The sequence below is a fragment of the Anabrus simplex genome, chromosome 1 (genome assembly GCF_040414725.1).
Source record: "Anabrus simplex isolate iqAnaSimp1 chromosome 1, ASM4041472v1, whole genome shotgun sequence".
Lineage (NCBI taxonomy): Eukaryota > Metazoa > Arthropoda > Insecta > Orthoptera > Tettigoniidae > Anabrus > Anabrus simplex.
Window position 1 is genome coordinate 1,362,354,072 of NC_090265.1, and position 18,546 is coordinate 1,362,372,617.

Sequence of the window (18,546 nt, forward strand, 5' to 3'; positions counted from 1 at the left end):
ATGTACACAATTTTAAGATTAAAATTATTGGTCCACCTTTTCAATACAAATGATATTTTTAGTGATTAAATTCATTAATTCATGTAGAATTTAATCACTAAAAATATAATTTGTATTGAAAAGGTGGACCAATAATTTTAATCTTGAAAGAGTTTACTTATAGTATCTTCAATACGGAACAAAATGAGATTAGTTACTTGTAAGTGGTATGTTCCAAGCTGTCAGCAGAGAGATGGCGTGGAATGACATTAGTTAACGAATAAGTTTGAGTGGCGTCTTTAAAAGTAGGAAAGATCACAATATGAAGATAAAGTTGGAATTCACGAGGACAAATTGGGGCAAATATTCATTTTTAGGAAGGGGAGTTAAGGACTGGAATAACTTACCAAGGGAGATGTTCAATAAATTTCCAATTTCTTTGAAATCATTTAAGAAAAGGCTAGGAAAACAACAGATAGGGAATCTGCCACCTGGGCGACTGTCCTAAATGCAGATCAGTATTGACTGATTGATATTGATTGACTGATTGATGTGAGTAGCCCATGCTGTCCTAAGTCATGCAGCGAGGAATAGTTACTTCAGGTTACGAACAAAGCAATCAAACTTGCCCAATTCTGGGAAAACATCATCTAGATTCTTTTTCTTTCTTCTGGTTCAATATTTTCCATTTTATTGTTTTATTATAAAGTTAGTATTAATGTAGATATTTCATATAATGAGTAAATAAAATAAAACTAGCAGAGTGCAGTGAACTAAGAAAGTCAATTAATGAAACTTTTAGCTTCAGTTCCATTAACACAAAAAGAGTACCAAGTACAGTGGTTAGGAACTGAAAAGGAATTAATTAGCTGATTAGGATGGTTAGGAGCTTGTGTGCTAAGAGGTAATTTTGAAATATGTAGTATGATGAACAAACAGTTGTCTAGAATAATCCTTGATAAATAGCATAATTCAAATTTGAACTTTATGTTAACATCATTATTCTATCATGGTTGATATTAATGTAGCTATAATATTTCCAAAATAAATCTGAACTAAAGTGTATAATATATCTATGTAAAATGCTAGTGATTTGCAACAAATGGTAAGAAAGACAAATTCTTTCTGATAACATCAGTAGAAAACTGTAGTTAACATGCAAGTTATATGAATGTGTCTCTTGGAAAATTATCATGTTTAATGACAGAGAACTGCATTGATAAGGGGGTACTCAGTTTTGTTCATTTTTATAGCATTGCAGATCAATGCATCTATGTCAGTGGACATGCTAGGAATTATTATACAAAGCCTACACAAATGTTGCAACTGAAGGATGTATAAAGAAGACATTTGAAAAGTATTAAATTCTTTCATAATGTTAAAACATAACAGGGTATTATACGGTATCATGCATACACTTCATGTATCCATAAACGATGTGCAATATTATGTTTCAACAAATGGCATTTTTGCTTCTCTGAAAGGCATTCTGAAATAGTGATATTAACTCTCAATTGCTGTTAGAAAATATTTTTTCCCTTCCTCCAGGTATTCACAGGTAAAATTCAACAGTAGACAAACATGGAAATATATAGGGTGCAGGTTAAGTATGTTTGGAAATTCCAACAATTGGCATAAACTCCTGGTTAATGAATTCTAATGGCTTAGACATATACCCTCAAGTAACTGGAAGGGTATTAGTGCATGATGGAGCCGAGATTTCTGGACAAATAATATGGAAAGAATATTTGATTCACATTGCACTAATCTAATTTGTAAAGAAAATATCTTAGGGATCTTTAATTCTAAATAACAATAAGTAGTATTATTCATCATGATCAATTGAGATTCCACTTCACTTCTTTCGAGTACCTCATAAAATGACTCTTTCTGAATTTCCATATGTCATGGAGGGATGTTTTGAGCACCATTTTTTCTGATACATTCAACGACTAGCAATCCAACTTTAGATTCATCTCAAAAAATGTATAGACTGATAATAAGCTTTTGGGCTTACTGTCATGACTACAATTAAGGGCCGTGAAAGAATCAATCTAAATATTACAAAAATGTTAGAAACACTATATGACAAAATATATGTACATATAAAGCTATAAATGTCAGTAACAACGTCAGAAACTTCTAAACATAAATTCTTAAAAATAAACTAGCTACTTCCTTCACCACAAAGGAAGACTAAATTCCATTATCAAACACTCAATTCCCAACATAACTGACCACTTCAGTTACCATATAAATTAGTATTTAAATATGAGAAACTAACATAAAGCCAATATTTTGATAGGCCTAATATGGCAAAAAAAAAATCTAGATGAAAAGAAAATTAAGACAATATTTCATAATTTCCAGAAGAATAATATTTATACACACTACTCAACAATGCTTTCATTATTTGTTTTACGTCCTCATGGCCATGAGTGAAACAATACATCTTAACAGTAACTGACTAGTAAATTAAAATAATTGGTTTTTAGCACAATAACATTGGTCATCAAAATCATTATTGATATAATTTCACTACTGACAATATCACGTAAGATAAGAAAGAATTTCATAGCTGAAGTTTTGAAAGCAAGTACATCAAGTGGACTAGGGAAATTTTGGCAAACAGCCATAAAAACTGAACTACGCTATGAAAAACTTAATAATTTACTACCTCTTAACCTCCTGTACTTGTAAACTTTTTACACCAATCTGCATTAAATCTTTGTAACACTTGGAGCAATAATTCTCACACTCTGAATTTCCATAAAACTTACAAGTACTAGTCCGACAAGGTTTAGCTGCAGAAGGTACATGAGAATCAGCATTTACTCGTTCTACATTGGGCAGTTCATTGCCGGGCAGAGGACTCAAAGAGGTCACTGCAATGTTACGAGCTGCCACAGGATTAGCAGAACATCGCTGAATTGAATCTGCAGACTGGATGGTAAACTGTGAAGCAAAATATATGTAATTTATTAATTAATCAAGTAGTTTTTTATTCCAAATTGGGTACAATATGTTCTTACTTATATATTTTTCTAGATATTCCAAGAATTTAAAGATATGTTACCAGTGGCGGCTTGTGGATTTCTCTTTCAGTACGGCTGCAGCTAACTTTGCTATATGATTACTCTGAAGAACACACTTAAATTATCCTTACTATTTATTAAACTTTTGATGAATCGAACACTACCAATTTCTAGTTTTCAAGTCTGCAATAAATTGTACTATTATTTAATGCACAGAAATAATACACACTTAATCTAAAAAAGCTGTTTCTTTTTTCACTTTCATATTTACTTATACAGGAGCCTCCGTGGCTCAGACGGCAGCGCGTTGGCCTCTCACCGCTGGGTTCCGTGGTTCAAATCCCGGTCACTCCATGTAACATATGTGCTGGACAAAGCGGAGGCGGGACAGGTTTTTCTCTGGGTACTCCGGTTTTCCCTGTCATCTTTCATTCCAGCAACACTCTCCATTCTCATTTCATAGCATCTATCACTCATTAACATAAAGCACTTTGGGAGTGGCGACCCCATCGTAATAACAGCCTATATCTGATTCATTCATTACATCCCTGACCCGGTCAAAGACTGGAAAACAGGTTGTAGGTTTTCATTTTCATTTACTTATACACAAAAATACATTTTCCTTTCTTTACGACAAGTTAATTTGTCAATCACCATGTTGTTGAAATTGATAATAATGTCCATCAGATTCTTTTCTACACTAATCATTGCCAATGCTGAAAGTCGTTCTTCTGACATTGTACTCCTTAAAAACGTTTTCACTCGTTTTAAAGTAGAGAAGCACCTTTCAGGTTAAATCGTTGTCATTGGTGTGGTTAATATTATACTTCTGTGCAGCATTTACTAACTCCAGTACTCAACATTGTCTCATACATCTTCGTAAATCCAGAGAGACTTCGGAACTCCTGTCTTTGATATAAAACAGTCAGTTCGGTCACCAGTCGCTCTTGATGATGATGATGATGATGATGATGCTGCTTGTTGTTTAAAGGGGCCTAACATCGAGGTCATCGGCCCCTAATGGTACGAAATGAAATAACAAAAAAAAAAAATCCAAATTCATCCACTGTCCAAAATAAAATAAAAAATGTCATGAAGAATGAATGAATGGACATGAACCCTACAAAAAACAAAAACAAACAAACAAACAAACAAACAAAAACAGTGGATCAGACTCAAAAAGAAGGTAGTTAATTAGAGTATTACTGACCAAGGGACCATTTATAAAGCACAATGATGCTTGATGTTGGAAGGGGTGCTAAATTCACATCTAAGGCCCCACAGAATGGTACATGTCGCGAGTAAAGTAGAAGCATGGTATTTGTCATTTTGGGGTACTGATCAAAAGTAGCGAAGACTCACGTTGGTCCACACAAGATGGTACTACTCACAAGTATTGCAATTCGTACAGGGAACGCAGACCTATGGTGTTTCGCACACAATGGCGCCACTCATAGCCAACGCAAACCGGTAAGATTCCTCACCTAGGTGTACTAGTCATGGGTGCCGGTATTCCCGTGGTGTTCCTCACATAGTGGGTACTAATCACAGGCAACGCTGACCCACGGTGCAGCTCATATAGCGGTACAACTCACAGTCTACGCCCAGACCCGCGGTGTTGCTCACATGGGTACGACGCATGGGTACTGGAATCCACCAGGCCAGGCTTTTTACTGCAACTAATCACAAACCTATTTCGTACCAATTTAGTGATACTACTCGCAAGTACATGCAACCCATGGTGTTCCCCGCATGATGGTACGAATCAAGAGTAGTTTCATGGTTCTAATTCAATCATCCCTTGGTCGCCCCTTGTAGTCGCCTCTTACCAGGCAGGGGATACAGCGGGCGTATTCTACATGTGCGTCCCCCACCCGCAGGGGGTAGTGTGTTTGGTCCGCGAGAGGTATTTTATTTCCCTCAAGACCGCCGGCAAGCCGGTTAGGACCCCTCTATCTGCCACTTGGGACGCGCCACGTGGGAGTATCACCTCTCTCCTTGCTACACCAGCGTAGCAGGTTCGTGGCCAGTCGCTCTTTACATGAGAATGAGTAGGCTTCAATAGTGTTATCGAGATGCACTGAACAACTTCACAGCAGACAAATGCTTAGTGTAAGCAAATCTTCCTTTTGCCCGACATGTAGTGTCGCACACCTCTTTTTACGACTATGTCCTCATTGTTTCATTTCCTTTAACTCGCTGGAGGAAGGCTTTCTTCAGGTTGTTTGACTAATAAAGGGGCTTTGTTTTCCTCTATATTGATAGCCTGGAGAAATTCATTCATTGCCTTATAAATGGTTAATGTTGTAGCTGGCTATAGGCCTACGATATGTCAGCATGAGGCATGATGGGGTTGAAGAAATGTAAGCCAGAAATTGAAGTCATGATCATTTATCATGCATAAATGCCCTATGGCTGCTGGTACAGTTGCTTGATTCCTGTTATTTTGAAGTTCCTGGAAACACTCTTGAAGAGATTCTTTATTTTCGCAGACTGTGTTAACGAGTTGGCTGTTAAAATTTTACATGGTATTACAACCGCGAGGGATCCTTTTAGTTATACAGTCCAACAAGGCTAACCGTCCATCTGTATTTAGTATAACTCTTGTCCTCTCAATGTATCTCCTTTCCTTCCCACCTTCGATTTTTCTCTCACGTCTTTCTATCATCACCCATACTGGTGCATGATGGGATTCCGCCCAGACGCCTACCTCCATCTTTTTGATTTTCTCTAACATGTCTTCTGAACTCATTACTAAATCAATAACACTCTTTTTTTAATTGATCTATATGGACAGACTTCCTTCACTACCTCTCCCACTATCCCTCTAATAGTCTCCATATCGTTCCAGCTCATGGAGCCACTAGCATTCGGGCCAGGGTTTAATTCCATGCCCCTAATAACTAGCAGTGTTGTTACCACCACTGCCACCAACACCATCTCTCCCATCTTCCATGAACCACTCTTATACTCCCTTTTCTCAGTTGTTTTCATCTTCATTCGCCATTGCCACCTCCCTATTGTGGCCTGGTATTGTTCCACTCCAACCATTACTCTGCATACTCCACTCAAGCATGTCTACTTCCGTTGCTTGCTTGAGTTAGACTCAACACGGCTAACCGTAAAGGCAATTTAGAAAAACACGCTGGTATTGCGGCTAGACTGCTGAAGAAAATTCGGGCTTGTTGATTCTGTGATGCGGCTTTCTCCATAATTAAATTTAATGATGTGCATGGCAATGCACAAAATGTGCTGTTGATAGGACTTTTTAATGATTGTCTGTACACCACCTTTATCACCATTCATTACCGCCGCCACGTCGTATGTTTGTGCGATAGGTTAATCAGTTTTGCCATTCAAAACAATCTCTAACTGCTCTAAAATACACTGAGCAAGTCCTTCTGCATTCTGAGCTTCAGCATTAAGGAATCCCCAGAATATCTTGTACACAGCCACCACCTACTTCGAACCAGAAAACAATAACCTGTTGAGTAAGTTCAGAAACATCCGTCTTATCATCTTTAAAAATTGTATTCATTTAATTTCACTTCACATTTCTTCTTTACACACACCAAGAATATATTCTAGAAGCACATTCTGGATAACCTTGGATGTTCCCCTAAAGACAGCGGACTTCAATAAATGGGATCTGAGAATATCATCTAACATCCCAGCAAATTCTAATAATCCTCAGAAAATGCCAGGATTTGATGAATGCTCACTCTCATCATGGCCTCATAGTGGAAGTTCAAATTTACCACAGAATTTTATACAATCAATTATTTTTGAGAGTATTTCTTGGTTTTTACGCACTTTCTCATTATATTTGTTTGTTTTTTGTCTGTAGGCCTTACTTAGTTGTGAAGTAATATTCACTGTTCCTAGCACAGCTAAGTCAATCTCATTCTTGAGGTGTTTAGCTGATAGTTCATGTTTTCTAGCTTTTTCACCTAAATGCTTCAAATCCACTATTCCGGTTTTTGTCCAAGTTACATCACCTCCAAACAACAAACACGGAACGCAAATCAGAGCATTTCTCTCGTCGCAACCAGTTAATCACTTCCATTTGTTATACACTGAAGAATTAAACTTTCTCATGTAAGTTTATTGTCTACTTGATGATGGTTGACACGTAGATAAATCAGGTGTAAGACGATTGCCATTCTTTATCTCATTCTTCTCAGCAAGCGTTAACTGTGAAAATGAAATGCCTTGTAAATACCTAACACCATCCTTTTCCATGTCTATTCATAAAATTTTAAATACAAATAACCGACTCTTTGAGGCATTGAAACTGGTAAATGCACAGTGTACACCGATTGTTAGAAGGCCCAACAAACACGACACACTACTTGCTCTTTGAGAATGGCTGGGAGCTGGTCAGGCTGCAGTCCGGCTGGTTTGCTGACGTGCCCGACTCCCTTTCCACTTCCTCCGTGCACAGAGTGAACTGTGCAGCATGCGGGTAGGGCACAGCCCAAATAGTGGGAATCCAGCCTTGCTGCTTGCTAGTGACAGCGTGTCACATACTCTTTGGAGTGCCACTGCACTCAGCCTCTCCAGCCGTGACAGATTTAGAATGAGTTACACTAGTTTAAATACTTCAAAGGAAGTAAAGATTTCGGATATGCAATTATATTTTTGTTCGCCTTCGCCAAGCACTGAGAGGGGCTGCAGCCCTTATGGAGAAACCATGTCTGTGCGTTACCCAATAAGTCAAAACCAATATACGAGTAATTTCATACACTAAATTTATTAATGGACTTGGTAGTGGATTATGTACTAAGAGTAAAAGGTGTTGTGATTTGGAGCAGTATTTCCCAACCCTTTCTTTCCTGGAGAACCCTTTCCTGTTCCAATTATTTAAGTACCTTATTAGGTAAAACAAATTTTTAAAGACTGAATCATGGTTCATGGTGTGGGTTACTGTGGGACATATGCTGAGTCATGGCCCTCTTTGTCCTGGCGGCTAGGACTATACAATCCACCGTGGTCCCTAACCTGTTACAGGAGAGATCCTCACTGGGACCATGTGTAAATAAGGGTAGCATCCTGCTTCAAAGAATTTTCACCAAGCATACTCAGACATTTCAAGCAAGCCTCAGACATATGGGAGTAACAGAGTCCCACTCCCAATTGACATGCGAGGGTACGTAGATGACACAAACAGAGCAAAACAAATAGTTGTTGAATCCAAGAAGAAGTCTTGGGAAGATTCTGGTAATAACCTGGAAAGGCTAGGTCAAGCAGCACGGAAACCATTCTGGACAGTAATAAAGAATTTTAGACCGGGCGAGTTGGCCGTGCGCGTAGAGGCGCGCGGCTGTGAGCTTGCATCCGGGAGATAGTAGGTTCGAATCCCACTATCGGCAGCCCTGAAAATGGTTTTCCGTGGTTTCCCATTTTCACACCAGGCAAATGCTGGGGCTGTACCTTAATTAAGGACACGGCCGCTTCCTTCCAACTCCTAGGCCTTTCCTATCCCATTGTCACCATAAGACCTATCTGTGTTGGCGCGACGTAAAGCCCCTAGCAAAAAAAAAAAAAGAATTTTAGAAAGGGAGGGAGAAAGGAAATGAATAGTGTTTTGGGTAAATCCGGTGAACTCATAAGAGATCCCAGAGAATCACTGGACAGTTGGAAGGTATATTTCGAAAATCTTCTCATCGTAAAAGGTAATCTTCCTGGTGACATTTTTAGACCTGAAATGGTGAAATATAGTGGGAAGGCAGGGATGAAATGGATTCTCAGAGTAATAATATTAGCTTGGAGTGGTAGTAAGGTACATTCTGATTGGACAAAAGCAGTAATTGCACCTATCTATAAGCAAGGGAACATGAAGGATAGAAACAACTATCAGGGTATCTTGTTGATCAGTGGTTGAGAGTAAGTTGAATGAACACCACAGAGGGGCTGTCAGGATCAGATTTTCAGTATGTGCAACGTAAGTGTAAAATGCTATAAGAGGAATAGGCAATTTTGTTTTTGTTTCGTAGATCTAGAGAGGGCATATGATAGAGTACTGAGGGAAAAGATATTTGCCGTACTGGGGGCTATGGGACTAAGGGTAGATTACTAGAATCAATCAAAGGCATTTATGTTGAAAATTGGGTTGCAGTAAGAATTGATGGTAGAATGAGTTCTTTGTTCAAGGTACCTACAGGGTTAGACAAGGCTGTACTTGTTCAGCTTTGATGATCATAGTTTACACGGACCATCTGCGAAGGATTCAGTTAGGTGTATATGTAGTAAGAAGTTCGGCCTATGTTGACGACTTGGTCTTCATGGCAAATTGTGTCAAAAGCCTCCAGTCTAATATCTTGGAACTTGAAAATAGGTGCAATGATTATGGTATGAAAAGTAGCTTTACTAAGACTAAACTAGTATCAGTAGCTAAGAAATCCAAGAGAAATGAATGTCAGATTGGGGATACAAAGCTGAGACAGGTAGATAATTTCAAGTATTTAGGATATGTGTTCTCCCAGAATGGTAGTATAGTAAGTGATATTGAATCAAGGTGCAGCAAAGCTAATGTAGTAAGCTCAAAGTTGCAAAGCACAGTATTCTGTAAGAAGGAAGTTATCTCCCAGACAAAACTACTTTTACATTGGTCTGTTTTCAGAGCAACTTTGCTTTATGGGGGAGTGAAGGCTGAGTGGACTCGGGATATCTTATTCATAAGTTAGAAGTAACAGACATAAAAGTTGCAAGAACGACTGATGGTACAAACAGGTAGGAACAATGGAAGGAGGGTGCTCCGAATGAGGGGATAAAGGCTAAGTCAGGAATGAACTCGACTGATGAAGCTTTATGCATTAACGAGCTTTGATGGTGGGGTCTTGTGAGGTGAATGGAGGAGGATAGTATACCTAGGAGAATAATAACTCAATGGTTAGACTCAGTTTCTAATGATTTAAAGATAAATGGTTAGACTCACTTCCTAATGATTTGTAAAACTAAATGAGGCCACAGAACTAGTTAAAAATAGAGAATTGTGGCAGCAGTTAGTAAATTCACAGAGGCTCGCAGACTGAATGCTACCCCTCTATTCCACAACACAAATTTATTTATTTATTTATTTATTTATTTATTTATTTATTTATTTATTTATTTATTTATTTATTTATTTATTTATTTATTGTGAACATAACAGGTCATGAGTCCCAATTACAATGTTCACGACAACTGTTACTTATTACAAGTAATGAAAATCATTTTATTTTCCGTATTGAAAGAATCTCAATAATAATATAAGAGAATTTATTGGACTCCAACCTATTCAATACATTACAGGATGTTAACATTTTTAGTTAAACATCGTTTAAAAAAAATGTTAACATCCTGTAATGTATTGAACAGGTTGGAGTCCAATAAATTCTCTTATATTAACTGTTACTTAGACGTTAAAAATACAAATTAAAACAAAAACAATATAGCTAGAGCAATCTTAAAACTTAATTCCTCTGACACACAAGTCACATTACCAAATATAATTTAATAGATTATGAAGAAATTTTGAAAAAAAAAAAAAAGGAAAACTAATATAAATGTTGTACACCATGTTTTTAAATGTATTACATTCCAAGTGGAAATTCTGTTAAAATAATTGTTTTAAATATTATACTAACTTTAATTAGAATGTATTAGTACCGTAATGTAATATTAATTATATTAACTTTAATTTCCTTTTTTTACATGTCGAAAGGAATGTAGCTTCGGTCATACTAAAAATATCAATATAGGGATGAATATTATTATAAGAGTCTCATTGCTCTGTTAATTGGGGAATTGTTATGCATTTCAGTCTTAGCCACTGATAGAAAGAATATATTTCTAAGACAAATTAGTTTATGTGGCACATAAAATGTTATTGACTTCAATATGTTTGAGTCATCAATTACAGAATTAATTATTTTATACAGGAAAGTCAAATCTTTTCAACTTCGTCTGTAGTGCATGCTATTCACACCATGTTCCTTCAGTATACCTGAATAATTTATGAAGGTTGGGTAATTTCCTGTGATTTTATGTCATGAATTTTAAAAACTTGTTTTGAGCACTCTCGACAAGATTTATATATTTTGTGGTCATTGGGTTCCAAATAATTGAGCCATACTCAAGCCTGGATATTACAAATGAGTTAAACAAGGTTAATAGTATAATAAAATCTTCCGGGCTATTATGCCGTGGTCCACTGCGGTAGACGAAATGAGAGGAGTGGACCATGGCATAATAGCCCGGAAGACTTTTGTTATATTGACACCGGCCGTGAAAGCCTTCATACTTTAAAGGTTAATAGTGTCTTTGGACGAAATAATAATTAATTCCGTATAATGATGCCCAACATTTTAAGAGCTTTATTCGTAATATTTTGAATATGGTCGTTAAATCTTAAATCTTCATTGAATGTTAATCCTAAATCCAATTTCGTCTTGACACAAGTTAATATGTCAGTATCCACTGCATAGTTATATTTAATCTTCTGTTTCTTCTGAATAAATATCATGGCTACACTTTTACCTATATTAAAATTTAACTTATTCTGTTTATTCCAGTCTACAAGAGAATCTAAATCGTTTTAAAGTTGTTGACAATCAGATACTGTTTTAATAGATTTGTATATTTTAATATCATCAGCAAAAATAAGAATTTCAGATGATGTTATAGTTTCTGGTATGTCATTACCAAAGATTAGAAATAGCAAAGGCCCCAACTTAGAACCTTGAGGAACTCCAGAATTCACATCAAATTTGGAAGATATATGACCTTTGTAACTTACAACCTGAGTTCTATCCTTTAAATACGATACCAGTAAGTTTTGTAATGTAGTAGAAAATCCAAAGGAAGAAAATTTACGTATTTATTAAGCAATCATGATTAACCTTGTCAAAAGCTTTTTGAAAATCTGTGTAAATTACATCAACCTGAGCATATTCATCTGAACCAGCGGATACATATTCAGTAAACTTGCAAAGATTTGTTTCCGTGGATCTTCTCGCCATGAATCAATGTTGTCTTGGTGAGATACTATTTCTAACATGATCATAAATTTGTCTGTACAATATAATTTCAAAAATTTTGGCTGGAGCACAAACAATAGTAACAGGTCTATAATTACTGAACAATTTTATATCTCCAGTTTTATATACAGGAGTAACCTTGGTATGTTTCCACAAGTCAGGGAATGTCTCTGTTTTTACAATTAGGTTGAAGAGAACGGTTAAAGGATATACTAACAGTTCTCTACAACCTTTCAAAATATATGGGGGAATATCATCAGGTCCTACTGATTTCTTCGGTTTTAGGTGGTCAATTGCTTTAAGGACTTCTTTTATAGCTATATGCTGTATATTATGTACACCTATTTCGTTTAATTGATCATCATTCCTAAATTCCAAATTATATTTAGCCCTTTCTTGAGAGTATATAGTTTTGAAATACAAAGTAGTCTGCAAATCCATTAGCTATGTCATCTAGTGATTGTAACAGACAACCTTGAAATTCAAACTCAATTATTGCACTGAGAAACAAGAAAAAGCAGTGACACAATCGCTACCCGTGATTTGGACGGCTACAATAAGATAGGAGTATAATTGTTCCAAGGAGGTCAAGACAAGGAGTAGAGCAAAAGGTCATAGTCTGCTCAATTGCCAATAAGTGGAAGACTGACAGAGAATTTTCTATTAGATATTACACATCATGCAACAGTTATTTATTCCAAAAAAACCCCTTCTAGTATAATTTTCAGATTTTACCCAGACACCATGTTGTGTACCACCCGACAACATCTTGGTGGTATACATACCACTGGGTGAAAAGCTCTGATTTAGAGGTTAACATAACAGTTAACTGCAGGGTTTGCTCAGGTTCAATTCCTTTCTCACTCTGCCAAGGAGGATTTAATTACTAGAATGAGAGTTGAAACAGTCCACTCAACCTCATGAGGAGATTAAGAAGAGAACAGAATTTAACTACTACTACTAAGTAGTAGTAGTAGTAGTAGTAGTAGTAGTAGTAGTAGTAGTAACCAAATCAAATCAATCTCTGCTGGGATGAAATCAATCATGGAAAAGAGGGAAAAGCACAAAAACTAACCAACTACACCAATGAGGTTGGCACACCAGACAAATTGAACATATATTTATAAACAGGATGTGAGTACTACTACTACTACTACTACTACTACTACTACTACTACTACTACTACTCCCCTGCTTGTCATAAGATTTGACTAAAAGGGGACCCAGGGACTCTTAACTTGGGAGTGTGGGTTGCGACTACGGGGCCTTTAGCCGAGTCCTGGCATTGCTTCCATTTACTGGCTTGGCTCCTCACTTTTGCTATCTTATCCTACTGCCCTTGGTCAACTCCTGTTCTTTTCCGACCTCGACGGTATTAGAGCATTACAGGTCATTATCCTCATGGTTGTTCCGTATTGAATGACGTTAACCTCTTATTATAATTGCTGTGGGTATTAGAGCAGTCGAAAGCCTAGGGAGTCCTTCATTTTCACAAACTTCGTGGCCTTCATCTTTCTTTGGCTATACCTTCATTTCTCGAAGGGTCATATCCCTTCATTTTTTCCCCTCTAGTACTAATAGCAGATGGTTGCACAGTTGTATTCCCTGTTGAAATAATTTTTGCCTAATAACCCAAAGAATTTACCACATGAATGGTAACAACAGTTAGCAAACATAATTTAATGCACTCAACTCAAGAGACATTCGATTTTTGTCAGCATGCTGAAGTAACGTTTTTGAGACGCAGTGTTGTTAACTACTTTCTTAATAAAGGAAATGCTGAAGGTAATTTACTACAACTGTCTTTAAGTACTTTAAGTTCAATATTTCATGTATTCAGAATATAACAGGGGTACCATACAGATTTCTATGTTTCTTTCCATAAGGTTACATATTTTGATAGACAATATTAATAAGAAGCAGTGAGACCAAGTTGTATAGAAGTAAAAGAGTATACATGGGCACTTCTACTGATTCTTGCTTCTCAAAAAATGACTTCTTGGTTCTATTAATTATCTTCCTTTCAAATAGCTGTGAATGTATTCAAGCAATATACAAGTTATACAGTTATATATATATACATGGACAATAGATGCCCAGTTAAATGCTACATGAAAAATAGTTTTTCGTTTGTTTTTATTTCAATGTTTGGTACCTAAATCCTCTGAATTTGAATACAGTTAGCTTTGGTTACGCTCACTCAAATACTCAATATGGTGGCTCCATAAGTAACATTCGTGTCTTGACCTCCCTAGACTGACCTTGCTCTTGTTAGTAAATCAAGACTTGCAATAAGAATTAATTTACAAACATACATTATCACTATGGACCGTTATGCCTTTCAGCGTTCAGTCTGCAAGCCTCTGTGAATTTACTAAAGGTCGCCATAATCTTGTATTTGCAACAAGTGCTGTGGCCTCATTTAGTTCTATACCTCTTTATCTTTAAATCATTAGAAACTGAGTCTAACCATCGTCGTCTTGGTCTCCCTCTGCTTCTCTTACCCTCCATAACAGAGTCCATTATTCTCCTCGGTAACTTATCCTCTTCCATTCACCGCACAACCTCACTACCGAAACCGGTTTATGCGTACAGCTTCATCCATCGAGTTCATTCCTAATGTAACCTCTTATCTCCTCATTCCGACTGCCCTCCTACCATTGTTCCCACCTGTTGGTACCACCAATCATTCTCGCTACTTTCATGTCCGTTACTTGCTTTGCTACACCTTGATTTAATCTCTTTCACTATATTACCATCCTGGGAAAACACACAACCTAAATACTTAAAATTATCTACCTCTTCCAGCTTTGTATCACCAATCTGACATTCAATTCTGTTGCATTTCTTACCTATTGACATTTAGTCTTCAAAAGGTTAATTTTCATACCATACTCATTGCCCCTATTTTCAAGTTCCAAGAGTTTCGACACAATCTGCCATTAAGACCAAGTCGTCAACATAGGCCAGACTGCCTACTATATTTCCACGTAACCAAATCCCTCCCTGCCACTTTACAACTTTCAGCAGATAATCCATGTAAACTATGAAGAACAAAAGTGAAAGATTACAGCCTTGTCTAAACCCTGAAAGTACCCTGAACCAAGAACTCATTCTACCATCAATTCTCACTGCAGCCCATTGTCAACATAAACGCCTTTTATTGATTTTAACAATCTACCCTAAATTCCATAGTCCCCCAGTATGGCAAATATCTTTTCCCTCGGTACCCTGTCATATGCTTTCTCTAGATCTACAAAACATAAACACAACTGTGTATTCCCCTCGAAACATTTTTCAATTACCTGGTGCATGAAAATCTGATCCTATGAACCCATTTCATCCCTGCCTTCGCACTATACAAAGGGCAATAGGAAAGTTTTGCAATGTGAGTGAATGCTTTAGACTTTTTCAAAATAATTGCCACTACACTCAATACACTTCTCCATACGTCGAAACCAGTCACTGAACCAACTTTGCAACTCTTCTTCTGTTACATTTTCACACTCTTGATCTCATGCTGCCAGAAGCTCCTCGTCGGATGCAAAACGCCAACCTTTCAGCTTCATCTTCACTTCTGGGAAGAGTGCGAAGTCACATGGGGCAAGATCAGGACTGTATGGAGGGCGATCAAGCACAGCCAATCCTGATCTGGCAAGAACATCTATTGTTACATTAGCACGATGTGTTGGAGCATTGTTTTGATGCAAGAGCCAAGTGTTGAGCCGTGACCTTGGACGGAGCTGCTTGAGAGCCTGGATGACCTGAGGCAGACAAGTCTCACTGTACCACTTCGCAGTAACTGACCTTTGTGTTTGTAGCGCAACCCGAGTCAGGATGCCCCATTCAGTGAAGAATACTGCAATCATGCTTTTCTTCAATGACCTTGACTTTCACACAGTCGCAGGAGTACCCTCATCTTCAAACAGACACACCTTGTTCTGGGATTTTGTTGGAACATCGTAATAATAAAGCCAAGTTTCGTCACTTGTAACAATGCTATTGACGTTACACGAAGTCCCATTTTCAAACTGTTTTAGCATTTTTCGGCACCATTTCACTCAATATGCCCTTTGTTCCTATGAAAGTGAATGGGGCACCCAAAGAGAACAAACCATTCTAACATGGAGATGGTCGTATAGAACTGAATGAATAGCTGGTGCAGGGATGTGGAGGGTCTCTTCTACCTGCCGATATGTCAACCGCCTCTGTTGCTGCAACATTTTCCTCACAGCTTCAATGTTTTCCTCAGTCACTGATTCAGACGGTCGCCCAGAACAAGGATCGTCTCCAACCCCAAAATTTCCCCTCTGGAATTCTTTGTACCAGCGGAAAATTGTTGTCCGATGTGGACAGTCTTTCCCCAGCACAGGAGTCATTTCCTCCAGGCACTGGTCAACAGTTAATCCACAAGCAAAATTGTAGCGCATAATTGCGCGATATTCACCTTTAGACCACAATGACATCGTAACTTGCTTTCAATCCCACTGCTTGGTAACAACTGGTGTGAAGGTCGTGCCTTGCTGTCTTCTAGACCGGTTTTCACCCCTCTCTTCATCCCTCACTGTAACAGGGGTGTCCAGATAACCGGTTTTGCGTATTGCAAAACTTTCCTAGTGCCCTTTGTACTTCATCATTTCAGCTCTAATCTATTCCTGCTTCTTTATGACAATGGAATTTATTTACCATCCTTTCCACTTCCTCAAGCATAATTTCACCAACATAATTTTCCTTGTCCCCATGAGCTTGGTTATTCGTGACATCACCAGGAAGATTTCCTTTTACACTGAGAAGATTTTCAAAATATTCCCTCCACCTGTCCAGTGATTCCCTGGGATCTATTATGAGTTCACCTGAATCACCCAAAACACTGTTCATTTCTTTCTTTTCCCTCCATTCCTAAGATTCTTTATTACTGTCCAGAAAGGTTTCTCTGCTGTTTGACCTAGCCTATCCAAGTTATTACCAAACTCTTCCCACAACTTCCTTTTGGATTCAACAACTATTTGTTTAGCTCTGTTTCTTTCATCAACGTCTCTGTCTGCATCGGCCCTTGTTCCTTGCCCCATTTCTGATAAGCCTTTTTTTTTACGTTTACAAGCAGCTCTCACTTCATCATTCCACCAAGATGTTTGCTTTTTTCCCACCTTTAGACACAGTTGTTCCTAGGCATTTACAATCTCAAACAATAAAATTACAAAAGAAATTTGAGTAGAGTATAAGGAGTATGAAATTGCAAATTATAACTACACCAAAGGACTCAGTAGCATACAGTTTAATACCCTTGTTATATAAAATACAATGAATGTAAGATATTAAAATATATTGTATTCAAATTCCACCATTAATATGGTGAGTAATTTACAATATGTTGCAATTCAGGGAAAAAGTTTTCAAGCGCAATAGCAAGAATGGGGCATGGTGGTGGGGGGTGATACATGTTTTAAGGAGAAAAAATAGGCTTACCATTCTCAGATTGAGAATCAAAGAGATAAATCACTTTAAAAAAATTATACCAACTGAAGACCTGACTTGTTTCACCATCAGGTATTATTATTATTATTATTATTATTATTATTATTATTATTATTATTAAGATTAAAAACATTCAAACTCTTTAGGCATTTTCAGTCCTGAAATTACCGCCTCCTATGTAGGGCAACGCTGTTTCAGTGCACTAAGGGAAGTATGTACCTCCACTTGTATAAATGCCTACCTTTGGCTTTGATATTAAACAATTCCCAGAAGGAAACTATAATTTAATTTCACTGATTGCACATGTTCAAAACATTCAAGCTCTTCAGGCCTTTTCAATTGAGAAATTACCCGCATTTCAGCCCAGTGTAGCAGTGGGCTCGTTAGTTGGATTGCCACATCTTTTCAAGAAGACAGTGGCCAGTGTTCTGTGTGGAGGAACACATATATTGATGGACACATCTCCAAGTTCAATCCCTCTCTGCACGTCAAGCTGCCCAACATGCTCAGCAAGGTTACTCCGGCTGCGCACTGAACTGAGAAACTTGGTCCAGAACATAAAGGACCTCCACATGTACATCTTGCCACCTCATGAAGCACCTGAACATAGATCTTAAAGCCGCTGTTGAATGTCAACTGTATTCAAACTGCACTTCATATCACATTAGTGATTAATTTTTATTCTTGTCACAAGACAAATAAGCACAACTATTTTTTAAGATTTTTAACATGTCAGCTTAATGTTTTAAACATGGACATGGACAAACTTATTTTTAAATAAAACACTTTCTATTTTTCTTGTTATGTGTGTATATATTGACTTGTGATACTTATATCTTGCACTTTTTGATCGATCAGTTGATGACGACACAGATATGGTGTGGAAACCGGTACCACATGTAAACATGTTGTGATGTAATTTGCTTAAGAAAGCAGTATAGTATTGAAAAGATGGAACCTAAAATATACCTCATTTTATTGTAATTGTCAGTTCAATACAGACCAATTATGAAATTATTATCTTTTAACAAGGCAAA

The 18,546-nt window shown here is 37.3% G+C and overlaps 1 protein-coding gene across 1 annotated transcript in view; it reads right to left on the minus strand.

The window, feature by feature from the left end:
* Window positions 1-573: 573 nt before the first annotated feature.
* The window catches only part of LOC136858346 (OTU domain-containing protein 7B), a gene marked incomplete at its 5' end in the record, with an annotated part of 300,853 nt that continues 282,880 nt past the window's right edge, over window positions 574-18,546 (minus strand). Inside the window, one exon of the mRNA XM_067137821.2 lies at window positions 574-2,934. Coding sequence (XP_066993922.2) covers window positions 2,653-2,934 — 282 coding nt within the window. The remainder of the gene's footprint in view (window positions 2,935-18,546) is intronic.